The 14,212-nt window shown below is 27.3% G+C and overlaps 3 protein-coding genes across 3 annotated transcripts; 2 read left to right on the top strand and 1 right to left on the bottom strand.

Annotated features, from left to right (window-relative positions):
* The first annotated feature begins 1,003 nt into the window (after window positions 1-1,003).
* On the top strand, window positions 1,004-3,748 carry LOC123269485. The gene is made up of 6 exons (XM_044735217.1): window positions 1,004-1,111; window positions 1,180-1,386; window positions 1,630-1,971; window positions 2,087-2,329; window positions 2,830-3,396; window positions 3,452-3,748. The coding sequence occupies exons 1-6, from the start codon at window positions 1,091-1,093 to the stop codon at window positions 3,473-3,475; spliced, it is 1,404 nt and encodes a 467-aa protein (XP_044591152.1). The 5' UTR covers window positions 1,004-1,090; the 3' UTR covers window positions 3,476-3,748.
* Window positions 3,749-4,397: 649 nt separating this feature from the next.
* On the top strand, window positions 4,398-7,773 carry LOC123265812. Its single transcript, XM_044729731.1, has 7 exons — window positions 4,398-4,500; window positions 4,631-4,741; window positions 4,874-5,080; window positions 5,156-5,515; window positions 5,784-6,026; window positions 6,566-7,369; window positions 7,654-7,773. The coding sequence occupies exons 2-6, from the start codon at window positions 4,721-4,723 to the stop codon at window positions 7,328-7,330; spliced, it is 1,596 nt and encodes a 531-aa protein (XP_044585666.1). The 5' UTR covers window positions 4,398-4,500; window positions 4,631-4,720; the 3' UTR covers window positions 7,331-7,369; window positions 7,654-7,773.
* On the bottom strand, window positions 7,385-13,447 carry LOC123265820 (tektin-1). Its single transcript, XM_044729743.1, has 6 exons — window positions 13,275-13,447; window positions 12,924-13,214; window positions 9,029-9,301; window positions 8,715-8,937; window positions 7,660-7,878; window positions 7,385-7,585 (listed from the first exon to the last, which is right to left on the bottom strand). The coding sequence occupies exons 1-6, from the start codon at window positions 13,379-13,381 to the stop codon at window positions 7,448-7,450; spliced, it is 1,251 nt and encodes a 416-aa protein (XP_044585678.1). The 5' UTR covers window positions 13,382-13,447; the 3' UTR covers window positions 7,385-7,447.
* Between the last annotated feature and the right edge of the window lie 765 nt (window positions 13,448-14,212).

Raw genomic sequence — 14,212 nt, 5'->3', positions numbered from 1 at the left:
TACAATTACACTTTTTATTGTTATTATTACAATATTATTATGGTCAGTATTCTCATACAAGGTATGATCGAGTACTTTCAGTCATAAATAACTCTAGTTAGATAGATTTACTTCTGCTACCTGCACTGACATTTATATTTTTCTTGTTCTTCTCCGTTGGTCAGATAGGTTATGTTACCGCGTTGGATAAAAACGATACTAGAGTTAGCCGACATTTTTAATTTTTTAATTTTATTTTATTTATGAAAATGAAACTAAAAAAATATTTTTTCAAAATTGCACTTAAAGTTTTTGAAATTTTTTACAAAGGAAATTTTTTTAAAAATTATTTTGTAATAATTTTTTTATTAAAAAAAATTACAAAGATTTTTTAGATTTTTATAGATGTCAGCTAACTTTATTTTCATTGGATAAAACAGTTCCTGAGAGAAATTTATTTATTTTATAGATGTCAGACTTTATTTTATTACTGACTTTTCATGTGTCACGTTTAAATGTTTATATTTACACTATAAAAAATTTGAATTTATTTAAAATAAATCTTGTAAGTATTTACTGTCAAATTGTTGGTAATTAAAGAATTTTTTATTGAATATTTGACAGCAATGATGTAATGTGTTTTTTATTCTTGATTGTGTCTTATCGGGATTCCCAGAAGTGAATAATGTCAATTTAATTTCCTAAGAAATTTTAACGTCGCATTACGGCGAAGAACAAAAGGCAAGTAGATGCAGAAAATTAAATTAACCTTTTTTTAATTTTTTTTTAACAAATAAATTATTTTAAAAAAATTACATTTTTTATTTTTTAAAATTTCTATGTCAATTTTTTTTTGCCATAATTTTTATTTGTCAAAAAATTATTAAAATTATAAAATATCAGCTAAATTAATTTTTTCATGAATTATTTTTGACTTGTTTAGATAATAATGATTATTTTTTATTTGATAAAATTGTAGAGTATCAAGCGGGTGTGATAAAAAAAAAAAACGGTGTTGATTTTATTTGCTGATAAAAATATATCAGATTATTTTGTTTTTGTCATTATATTCTTTGTGTCGATCTTTTGCACTGAGTGCAGTATAATCACAATGGATTTTGTGAAAAAGGAGGTAATTTTATTTATTACAACACTTATTTAATTAATTAATTATAATTTGATGTTATTTTTAATTTTTAGTTTCTAAATTGGCACAGTGGAGTGGAAAAAAAAATTCCCTGTCACTTTTGCAGTGTCAAATTATCCGATGAGATTTATTCATGTGATTTTGGTCATGACGTATGTCAATCATGCAAAACTGATTCATGTATAGCTTGTAAAAAATCATCTTCTTTTTTTCGGAATCATATTGCTGAATTTTTAGTATCTCAATTGAACAGTTTGAAGGTAAGTTTTTTTTTTTTTTTTTTTTTTTTTAAGTATTTAAAATTTATGACATTAAAGTTAGCAGAAAAGTTATTAAATAAAATTGCATTTTTAATTTTTTTTAATTTTTACATGTCAATTTTTTTTGACATAATTTATTTATTAAAAAAATTCTTAAAATTTAATAAATATTTCCTAAATGAACTTTCATTAAAAATTTTATTAAATAAAAAAACTCTTTTTTTTTATAATATTTATTTTTAGAGTGACGTTGAGTCACTGGATAACTCTGTTATCACCAAGACAAAGTCCGAGTGTAAAAGCCAATTAAGCCAGACAAAAATTGAGTGCAAAAGTAAATTCAGTCAGACACAAAATGAACAAGATTGTAAAATCAATCTGGCAGCTAAAAATGTTGAAGAATCTGTCGAGAATAAATCTTTGACTGTCGAAAAATCAGAAGATGAGCCAAAAAATAAAAATGACAATCCGTCAAATATTTTTGGTATATATCAATGCTGGATTGGTCGTGATTGCCACCTCAAAGGAGATAAAGCGTCTATTTTAGCTCACATAAAAAATCAACATTCTGAAGAGTTTAATTCAGTAAGTATTTATAAATACTTATTATAACAACTTATTGATATTATAACAACTAATTAATGTTATAACAACTAATTACGCATTTTTAAATATTTAAAATAATAATTGATTTTTACAGCAACCATTTGAAGGCTGGCCACACTTAGTAACTTGGGATTTAAATTACAATGGAGCTAGTACTCGTCAGGATCGTGCTTTTGAGATCCAAAGTGTTGGATTGTTTGTCCTGCATATATTTGTGACCCACGAACAACATCTAAAAGCTCATGTTTTGATGTTTGATGGTGGAAGGACGGCTGCTCAATATCGATATGAAGTTGAAATAAAAAGTGACGATAAAAAAAAATCATTCAGCGCGGCAGTAAGTAAAAATTAATCTATATTATTAAAAGAATAAGCAAAATTTTGTGGCCAGTGTATTTATATGATAAAATTGGTTTTTATTATGTATCTCTAGATACATAATTAAGAAGTGACCCTGTATCTTGTGAATTATTGACATTTTTAAAGATATTAGCTCATCCCGATGTTACACTCATCAAGACCTTTCATTTGAGTACCCACATCAATTTTTCATATATTTATAAATATTATATATATGTATATATGAAAAATATATCAAAAATGCATGCGGGTACTCAAATGAAAGCTCTTGATGAGTGTAACATCGGGATGAGCTTATATATTTAAAAACGTCAATAGTTAAAAAAGTACAGTGCAACTTAATAAAAGTCATTATTTAATAAAGCAAAATTTTAATTATTTATAATTTACAAGTCACGGCAGTCACATAGTGACTGCAAGGTTGCTAGTTTTTAATATTTAATTAAAAGTTTTTTAATTTAAAAATATTTATTAAAGGTTGACAGTAGCAGATTGCCAAGAAAAACTCTTCACGATCGTAGCAAAGGATTATTTATCAATGAAAACTCGATGTTACAAAGCACGATAAAAAATAAAATGAAGTATAGCTGCACAGTTCAAATAATGAAAATTAATGAAATTGATGAGAAAAAAATTCTGGATAGTTTTAAGAGTCTAGAAGTTGAGAATAAAGCAAGGGATCGTAAAAATCCGAAGACTTTGAACAAAAAGCAATTCAAGCCAATACGAAACAATGCAAATCACTTCAAAAGTAGATCCAAGCCAAGATCAGATTTTGATAATATTATTGCTCATTGCTCATCAGAGACTACTGTTCCTGCTCATCCCGTTAATAATAATCCATTCAGAGGACCAGAAAATTCTCAGCTGTATCCTAATCTTCAAAAAGAGTTCAACTATCAGCAAATGCCGCCTCAGAATCCTCGTATGGCGAACAATAATTTTAATATGAATATGCAGCAGCCTATGAATGTTCAACCAGGCCCGTTTTATCCCCAGCCACCTGTCTCTTACAATGAGCATTATCAACGCAATGCACCACCGCAGAATGTGTTTGCTCATAGCCCTCCTCAAGGGAGTAATCAAGCTTCTGGTCCGTCCTCACCGTCTGCTCCTCACATAGACATGGGAAATAATTTTCATCAATCGAACAAACCTGGAAATTTTACTGCAGCTAATTTAGAAAGACAGAAATTGATTCAACGCCAGATTGAAGAACGAGAAAAAAATCGGTTGTTACGATCGGGCGCTTCGACTTTTAAAGCACCTCAGGAAGAAAGAAGAAATTATAAAAATGACTTTGATTCACGTGGAAAAAAACCTAACGAGTGTGTTTTGTGTTAATCACTTTATTTTGCATTTCTTTTTATTAATTAAATTAGAAATAAAAAAAATTACACGTATAATTTTTAAGATATTCCACATGTGAAATTTTTTTTTTAATTTTCAATAAAATAAATTGTAATAATTTTCAGATTTAATGAAATTAAATAAGTTTAATATTACAATTATGTATTTCTTAAATATTGTATTGAAATTAAAAAAAAAATATTTTTAATATTAATAAATTTTTATTTTTATAAAACAAATTACAGCTCTAGAATAACGTAAAAAATTTATATGATTATAAAATATAAATGAAATTATAAAATTTTTTTTTTAATGTTTAATTTTGAACGCAAAATAATTTTACATCAATTTATTTGATAAAAAATTATGTAATTTTATATTATAAAATCATTAAAAAAAAAATCGTTGAGTTGTGAATATATTTATTAAATGTAAAGTAACTTTTAAACTGTTGATAAATTCGCTACAAATGGTAAGAAGAATATTTCTCTTAAAAGTTTTTTTTTTTAAATTAAAACTAAAAATTTTGTAATTTAATAATTATTAAAAAAATTTCTTCTCGATGTAAAATTAAAATATTTTATTTTTTAGGATACAACAAAACTAAGATGTTGAATATTATGAAGAATAAAAATCAAACGGTGAAATTTAACGACGTAATTCGATACATTGTTTTGTTTTACGATTGTTGACATATACTTGCATTCCTCTAACTGAGCTTGGATCCAATTCTTCGCGTTCAACTGTTTCATATCCGTTGCGTCAGTCTGAAAAGTATTGTTGAAAAGGTAATTTCACGTAATTTATATTAATATTTTTAAATAATATAATTTTATTGTATAAAACAAGTGATAATCAATAATTATTGTAAAGTTAATAATTATTGCGATCAATAATATAAAAATAAATTTTATAATTTATGTTACAGCGCTAAAGCGTCGTTAAGATTAGATTTGCCGATAAGGAATCAGTGCATTTGATTGTTTTTTCTGTAGAGCGTTTTGTAAGGCAGATCACCATGGATCTTTTAAAAAAACAGGTAATTTTTTTTAATAAAAATTAATTTAGCAGATATTTAATAATTTCAAAAGTTTTTTTAATTAATTTTTCACCTAAAAAAAATAATATTTTAATTATATGTGTTTTATTTCATTCGTTTTTTAATTTTTAGTTTCTACTGTGGCAAAGTCAAATTGAAAAAAAAATTCCGTGTCATTTTTGCGGTGCAAAATTGTCAGAAAAAATTTTTTCCTGTGAGTTTGGACATGATTGCTGTCTCTCCTGCAAAACACAATCGTGTATGGCTTGTCCAAATTCAAATCCATTTCTTCGGAATCATCTTTCTGAATTTTTGATATCTCAATTTAACAATTTAAAGGTTTGTACTTCTAAATAATAAATTTTTGGAACTAAGAGACATCTAATAATTAAAAAAAATTTAATTAAATTCCAGAGCTGTGTTGAGCAACTGGACATATCAGCGATTAACCGGAAAAATGATAACAAAAATTCTCCGAAAGTTAACAAGGCCACTGAGACTAATATAGAGCGTCATAATAAAATGTCAATGGTTACTGAAAAAGATATAAATATATTTTCTGGAAATAAAGCTTCAGCTGGAACAAAACCCAATGTCAAATCACCAGCAAATGGTTCAATTGAAGTTTCTGATGGTAAATTAATAATTCAAGCAAATTCCGATTCTTCAAGTGAAAATTCATACTCATGCTGGATTGGCACTTGCAACTTTCGAGGAATTTATGAAGAAATTCTTAAGCATATGAAAGCTAGTCATTCTTCAGTATTTACTTCAGTAAGTATTTAAATTAAAAAATTAGACATTGAATTAATTTTACTAAAATTAATTCAATTTATTTTAATAAAATAAATTTAATTAATTTTAGTGTAAAATAAATTTAATTAATTTTAGTGTGAAATAAATTTAATTAATTTTAATAAAATCAATTAAATTAATTTTAGTAAAATAAATTAAACTGATTTTAATAAAATCAATTAAATTAATTTTAGTAAAATAAATTGAATTAATTTTAATACTTTGATTAATTGTTTATTTTTTATAGCATGAGTTAAAAGGATGGCCGCATATCATGAATTTGCATTTGAATTACACGGGACCTGACAGTCGTCAAGACTACGCATTTGAGCTCCAAGGTACTGGATTGTTCGTTTTACACATATCTGTGAGTCCCAAGGAAAATATGAAAGCTCACGTTTTAATGTTTGACTCTTCAAAAATTGCGGCTCAATATGGCTTCAATGTGGAAATAAAATGTGACGATCAAAAAAAATCATTTAGCGCAGTGGTAAGCCATCATTAATTTTCTTTTTTTTAATCTAAGCCTTAATTATTTTAATTTATAATAAATGGTTCAAATTTTGAACGTTGCGGCGAAAATGTTGATCCTATAAAAAATTTCTGAAACAAAAGTTGTTCAAAATTTAATTTTATAAAAAAAAATGACATATTTTTTTTTTAGGATCAATAATTTCGCCGTAATTTTAAAAATAAAATTCAAAATTATTGCAAGAAAAAATTTGAACCTTCATTATGAATTTTAATTTTAAAATTACAGCGAAAATATTGTTTTTTTTTTAAAAAAACAAACATTTTTTTTATAAAATTAAATTTTGAACAAACTTAAAAAAATTCTTCTACAGGACCAATATTTTTGCCGTAATATTAAAAATTTGAACCACTTATTTTTAAATAGCAAAAGCTTTGGTATTAAATTATTTAAAAAAATAATTAAATTGATATTTAATTATTTTAAAAAATAATTAAATTGATATTTAATTATTTAAAAAAAATACCAATTTTTTTAAAATAATTGAATATTTATAGGTTGACAGTAGCCGCATGCCGCGTAGAAACCTTCAAGATGTCACCAAAGGCTTGTTCATAAACGAAAATTCACTTCTGCTCAACACAATAAAATTAAGAATGAATTTCAAGTGTCTCCTTGAGATCAATACATTCAACAAATCGATTTTCAACGGAATCCTCGATTCCAGTCTCAGAAACTCCGATCTTCAAAAAAAGCCGAGCAATGATCAAAAGCCAAGATTTCTAAACAAACCAAACTTCAAACCCCGCAGAAATTTCAACCACTCTAAAAATAAATCAAGCGTGCCTGCATTATTAGATTTGAAGGTTCCTAATCCTCCTGTTACTCAGCCGCAAGTTCAGCCTACACCTCAACCTGCCGTGGATTCCCAGCAATTAATGATTTTATTCGAACAAATGATGGTTAATTACACTCAAAAGATGACACAGGGTAAAATTCAAACTCCTCAGGCTCAGCAGAGCTCAGTAATAAACTCAAGTTCAATTTTACAACCATCTACTGCGCAGACACAGGACAAAAATCCGCAAAAAATTGTTGAAGATCAAGCAAGTGCTGTTAAAAATCCAATTACTGTTCCGACTCAATCTTCACAGCTTCAAGACCTTCTTATTTTTGATGAATCAAACAAGTCAGAGGATCCTGCTTTAAATAAAATCCAAAATTTAAGTCCAGCAACAGAAACATCAACTGTTGATGAGTCTGAAGAAACCAAGCAAGAAGAAAGTGACTCAAAGCCGAATAATGACTGCAAAATTAACTGATCATTATTTCCTTTTTTTTTTAATATAAATAATAATTCAGTAAGTTAATTTTTAATAAATTGCACTTTAATAATCAGTGGGTTCATAAGATATCTGAGTTATATAATTTTAATTAATTTAATAAGCATGATAATTCAAACTTTGTCGTAGGGTCATGCATTCTATCTCATCAATTTTTAAAGTATTTGTTTTGATATTAATATCTTCCTCTAATTGTATTTGCATACTTAGCAAGTACCGTAAAGTCGCATGAGCCTGAAATTATGTAATGATTTTTATTAATAAACAGTATTTAATTAATATATATCTTCTTTTATTTTTAGAGCTACCTCGTTCAACGTTTGCTGGAGTTTTGCAACACTTTGACGAATATCATATACTTCTTGGACAAGTTTCTGTTCAACTTGGTCACGAGTTAATTCCAAGTTTGGCCGATGACAACGATTTCCTAAACGCGTGTGAGCTAACGCGAGAAATCCTTCTTTTTCAGCAATATTTTTTTCCAGACGTGTTATGTTCTGAGTCATTGCATTTGCTTGTTTTATTATCTAATTATGAAAGAAAAATTTTATTAATTGAAAAATAAAAATTAATTATCTATATTATTAAGAGAATAAAACAAATTTTGTGGCCAGTGTATTTATATGATAAAATGGGTTTTTATGGATAAGTATTTAGGCTGCATTCGAAAATTCTCTCTAGGTACATTATTAAGAAATGACCTTGTATCTTGTGAAATATTGACATTTTTAAAGATATAAGCTCATTCCGATGTTACACTCATCAAAACCTTTCATTTGAGTACCCACATCAATTTTTCATATATTTATATATTATATATATGTATATATGAAAAATATATCAAAAATGCATGTGGGTACTCAAATGAAAACTCTTGATGAGTGTAACATCGGGATGAGCTTATATCTTCAAAAAAGTCCATACTTAAAAAAGTACTGTGCAATTTAACATAATTAAGACACGATATTGTATCTTGTGAAATATTGACATTTTTAAAGATATAAGCTCATTCCGATGTTACACTCATCAAGACCTTTCATTTGAGTACCCACATCAATTTTTCATATATTTATATATTATATATATGTATATATGAAAAATATATCAAAAATGCATGTGGGTACTCAAATGAAAGCTCTTGATGAGTGTAGCATCAAGATGAGCTTATATCTTTAAAAACGTCAATAATTAAGAAAGTACAGTGCAATTTAACAAAAGTCATTATTTAATACAGCAAAATTTGATCTATTTATAGTTCAAAAGTCTCAGCAGGCACATAGTGACTGCAAGGTTGCTTATTTAATTCAATGAAAAAGAAATTAATTATTTTATTTATTTAATTTAATGAAAAAAAAAAAATTACTTCAGAATGTTGTGATTCAAGACGAGCTTTAATTTCCTTAGTTTCCAAAATTCTCTGTCTAAATGCTTCGTTAGTTTTTTCTTTCTGCTCATTTAAATCGTCTACTATTTCTTTTAAAATATTATCTATGTAACAACGAAGGACTCGGGTGCTATTCATCTGCTTCATTGTCGACATAACAATTTCATCGGTATGTAAATCCCATTCTTTAATTGTAATGGTTCTAAAAATAATTTTAAATTTTAAATTTCAATATCAATAACATTTTATTTAATGTGTTTAATATATTTTATTAAATTTTAGAATTTACTCACGAGGGATCAAGTGAAGCTGTTCCGTGATAAGTACTGAGGTTCAAGCTAGTCTCCTTCAAACTAAGGTTCCTCTGGTCCAACTGAATGCTGCGGTCCTTGTTCTCGAGATCTCCGTCAAGGTAGTACAACAAAGATTTCAAAATCCGAATTTGTTCGTTTGTATGCTCCAATGTTCGGGTAAATATACTGTCTGCCCGGCTTATCACTTCTAGTTCTTTCTTCAATTCTTTCTCTACATCGTCAACAGTCAAATCGATGCCCAAGCGATGTTCTCTAAAAAAAAAAGAAGAAATTGTCTATTAGTAAAGATTTTTGTTGCAAATTCAAAATAATTCATTCAAATTTTTGACATTACAGCGAAAATATTGGTCTTATAAAAAATCTTTTGAAAAAGTTGTTTAAAATTGAATTTTGTAAAAAAAATATGTTTTTTAAAAAAAAAACAATATTTTCGCTGTAATTCCAAAATTAAGATTAATAATTAAAGGTTCAAATTTTTTTTTTTGATAATTATGAATCTTACTTTTAAAATCACGAAGAAATTATAAATCTTAAGGAAAAAACAAGAGACATTTTTTTAAAACATTAAATTTTGAAAAACTTTTGTTCCAAAAGTTTTTTTAGAACCAATATTTTTGCCTTAATTTAAAAAATTTGAACTTTTTTTTTTTAAATTGCGGCAAAAATTTTACCCTTAGTCATAATTGAAATAATAAAAATAAAATGCCACTCGGCCTCACCCCAAATGGAAGGTAGATTTCATGTGATATGAGATTTTCTTTATTCATGTTATTTAATTTGTTGAATAAAAAATGTTTATGTAATTTTTAAATTTTCAATCCGCAATAACTTTTAAACGAGTTAACCGATTATCACGTAGTTGACAACAGTCGATGCAGTTTTTTTGAATTCTATGATGAATTTCAAACCGTGAATTGATCAGATAAAAAATTTCGGGAATTGTTTAAAAAAAACGCTTTTTTTCAATTTTTTTCGTGAAGGATATCTCACAAACGAATCAAGCGATTTTGACCGGTCCGGCGGCGATCGACGTAGTTTTTTGATGTTAAGAGCTGATTAGTTTTTTAAATCGATCGGTAAAGCTGTTTAAAAGTCATTCTAAAAAAACGACATTTGAAAAAAAGTTTTCATTATTTTAAAATTTTTGAATGACCCATAAAATTAATAAAAATCTTCATAAAGTATAAGTGTTATAGGTAAAATTGAAGGTAATATAATCACCTTCACCATAAAGTTTCCAGAAATGAGCTTTTTTTTGTCAGTCAAAAGTTATTCACGGTTAAAGTTACAAAACTTGAAATTTACAAAATTTTGAAAATTTTAAATGGCCGCCATTTCTAAACTAATTAACCGATTTTGCTCATCTTCAAACTCGGCCTCGGTAATTACCCAAAGAATATGTGTACCAAGTTTCATCAAGATCGGTTCAAAACTTTTCGAGATATCCTGATGACAAGGCTGGTTATATTACATATATATACATACGTATATAAATTTTTTAAACAATGGTGTTTTTGGAACTTATTTGACTAAGGGGGCGTCCATTAATTACGTGAGGTGTTCTAGGGGGGGAGTGGATCATGCTAAATCTTACCAAATCTCACTTAGGGGGAAGGGGGGGGGGATCTTAACAAATATCACGTAATTTTTTCTCTAGCAGAAAACAGTGTAAAATTGCGTGAAAAAGTATTTCTATAATAAAATATGGCCAAATTCGACAAAATAGTGTTTGTCGTATTCGTCTGAACCCTGCAGAGCAGCAAAGTAGCGCTCGATTGTTTAATTTGATTATTGATCGATAGGATTCACTAATTTTTTAGGTAGATTTCTTTAGAAATCTATCGGTGGTAGCCGGTCTCATGTCGTAATTTTAATAAAATTTTGTCATAATATGTTTAATTATCTTCAATTTAAGCTATTGTTCGTTGACTTTTAATACTTTTTTCAATTTATTTCGTAGTTGAGAAAATTAAAAAAAAAATCAATAATAAATTAAATTTTAGCTTTTATCATCAAATGAATTTTATCTGTAAAAAATCCTATTTTTTAGGTAGATGTCTTTGAATATCTATTTGCTGTAGTCAGTCTCATATCGTTATTTGCAAAAATATAATAAAAAATGAATTTTAGGACATTACGGCCTTGTAATAACGTGTTTTTTTCAATAATTCAAACAAGAAATCTACCTATTCATGTCGGGTGTAGCCGTATGGCGCTTTTTTACACGCTTTATATTAGCTTCACTTGTATGTCAGTTTGTTTGTCAGTATGTCAGTAACTCTCCGTGGGTAATCTGCGCGCCTGCGGCCTTCCTTGGTTCTGGTAGCCGTTTCTCAGGCTCGCTCTCCGAAATCGAACTCTGATTCCCCGTATTTATAATATTTATAAATAATTATTTTTTATTAGCTTCACTTGTATGTCAGTATGTCAGTATGTCAGTATGTAACTCTCCGTGGGTAATTTGCGCGCCTGAATATTTTTGATAATCAACAAATAATAGTTTAAAAAAACTAAAAACACGCTTTTTATAGAAAACCAAACTAAAAAATAGAAAATAAATTTAAATTAAGAATAGTGTTAAAAATTTCAATAAATATAAATTAATAATAGTGTAAATAAAAAAATGTATTTTATTTTAAAAAGCGTGGGGTGCTTTTAAGATATTATCAAAATGATAATCACTCTACTCATATCTGTCAATAAAATATTTATAACTATTGACACCATGCACCTCACGCTTTTTTAAAATAAAATACATTTTTTTTATTTACACTATTATTAATTTATATTTATTGAAATTTTTAACACTATTCTTAATTTAAATTTATTTTCTATTTTTTAGTTTGGTTTTCTATAAAAAGCGTGTTTTTAGTTTTTTTAAACTATTATTTATTTTCTCAATAATCCAACCCGTTTACAGCCTAAACATAAATTTTGAAGAATCCCGCGTGAGATTAGGGGAGGGGGGAGGGAGTTGAGGAAAATCTTACGAAATCTTATCAAGGGGGGGGTCAAAAAATTTTCAAAAATCCCTCACGTAATTTATGGACGCCCCCTAATTATGACAGATGATAGCAAAATCAGGTGAAAATTCCACCTTGAGGACTAATGCAATAGTTAGATTTCTACCAAAATCTACCTAAAAATTGCGGGTTGCAGTCAACTAGTCAGACTAACAACATTCCGAATTAATAAATTACTAGAATTTAGAAAGTAAATATTAAATATAATTTAAAATAATTAATTTTACAAATTTTAAAATTCCGAAAAATATAATCTTAAATAAAGAAAAATCTAAAGCTATATTAATAGAATCTTTCAAAGTTACAAAGTCTCAATAAATTAAAAAACATAACAACGAAAATTTATACGCCAAAATGAATGAACAGACGAACACTCATTTAGCCGAAAAATGTAAATAATTTTATAATTAGATTAGAAATTTTTTTTAATTAATTTTAAATTAATTAATTTTTGAAAATTAATTTTATTTTAATTTACAAGCATGTATGGAAAACACTCAAATTTCATGATTGTAAAGGTGGACCATCTAAGAAAAATTTCCAATTTTTTGGATGAGTAATTTTCGGCCGAATCATTATTCGGATAGATGAGTATTCGGATGAATATACGTCGGAACAACCCTTTTTCGAAATCAAATTAATTTTAACTCTTGAGGAATATAAGATTTATATTTACTTTTATTCGATAACCCGGTGTTTTATAATTTACAAAATTGTTTTTCGGCTGTTATTCTATTTAAGCTAATGTATTTTATAAACTTTGAATGTAGCGGAATTTTAAATTTTCTAGAGTTTTAATAATTTGGAATGTTGTCGATCTGACTAGTTGACCGCAACCCAAAATTGCTTACCGTGCAATAAGACATTTTTTACAAATCTCAGCAGCGTTTTCTTGAATCGACGACAACCCATCAATCAATCTCGCCTTGTAAGTTTTCAGCGCATCAATTTCCAAAATAACATCCTTACGGTGCCGCAAAATTTCATCTTTAACAAATTTAACATCCGCTAATTTTTCTTTCAACTCATAATCAGTAGCTGTTTTATTAGTCTTAGTTAATTCCAATGTCGAATCACATATCCGTTCCGATTCAGCGATCAAACTTTCAACCAGCTGGCAATGAATGTTGCATTTGCGGAACCTACAATTACAATTACAATTAATGGTAATGATTTTAATGAGGAAACGCTAGAAGATTTACCGAGCTTGATTGTCAAGACGCCACTGATCGATAGTAAATTTTTGCGTTGGAGGCGGAACTATTTCCATTGGTTCGTTTAATTTTAATAAACGCTTCTTAGTGAACATTATTGAATAATTGATACTTGGACCGAACCTTAGCTGTCAAAAGAAATCTGATACGAAACATTGCCAATATGTGTAAGCCGTTACCAAGGACAACAAGTAACTATGGTTACTAATCACATCAATATTGTGTTACTCGATTTTTTTTTAATTACTTACTATACTTATATTATTTAATCGCAAAGCTTCGATAAAAACATGGACAGAGAAATTTTATATTCTTAATAATTTAATAGTAAAATTTTTTTTTTAATTTAATATTCTGGCTACAATTTTTTTTATCTAAATTATTGTTAAAAATTTTTCACTAAGAGAAGAAATAAAACTAATTATTTTTTTTTCTTCATAAAATAAATAATAAAATTTGGTAAATATAAAAGACTGGATATTTATTTATTAAATAAATTTATTTTTTAAGATTTTGAATTAAATTTGCAATATATTCTTCTTTGGCATTAAGCGCGCGCTCAGCTTCTTCAAGAGCGTTGAACTTCTCCGTGATCATGTTCAACTGCTCATTGACGTACTTGTCAATCTCACTTTGTTCTTTACTGAGTTCCTTGCTTTTTTTCATCAACTCACTGTTTTTTTTCATCTCATTTTTTATTTTTTTTGCCATATTTTCACTTTGTCTTCTCAAATCTTTCAAATTTGCCGTCACTTGCGCATTTTGTTCCTGAATTTGAGTCACTATTTCTTCTATTTTTTCCAAGTCTGCGCTGTCTAAATCATCTGAAAAATTATTTCTTCCCAATTCTAACCTTTACTCTAATTATCTAAATCTAAAAAATAATTATTCATGTTATTCTAATTAATTTTACCTTCACTCATTTT

This window comes from Cotesia glomerata, linkage group LG1, assembly GCF_020080835.1.
Source record: "Cotesia glomerata isolate CgM1 linkage group LG1, MPM_Cglom_v2.3, whole genome shotgun sequence".
Taxonomy (NCBI): domain Eukaryota; kingdom Metazoa; phylum Arthropoda; class Insecta; order Hymenoptera; family Braconidae; genus Cotesia; species Cotesia glomerata.
Note: the sequence above shows the minus strand (reverse complement) of the source record. Positions and strands in the feature narration are given on the sequence as shown.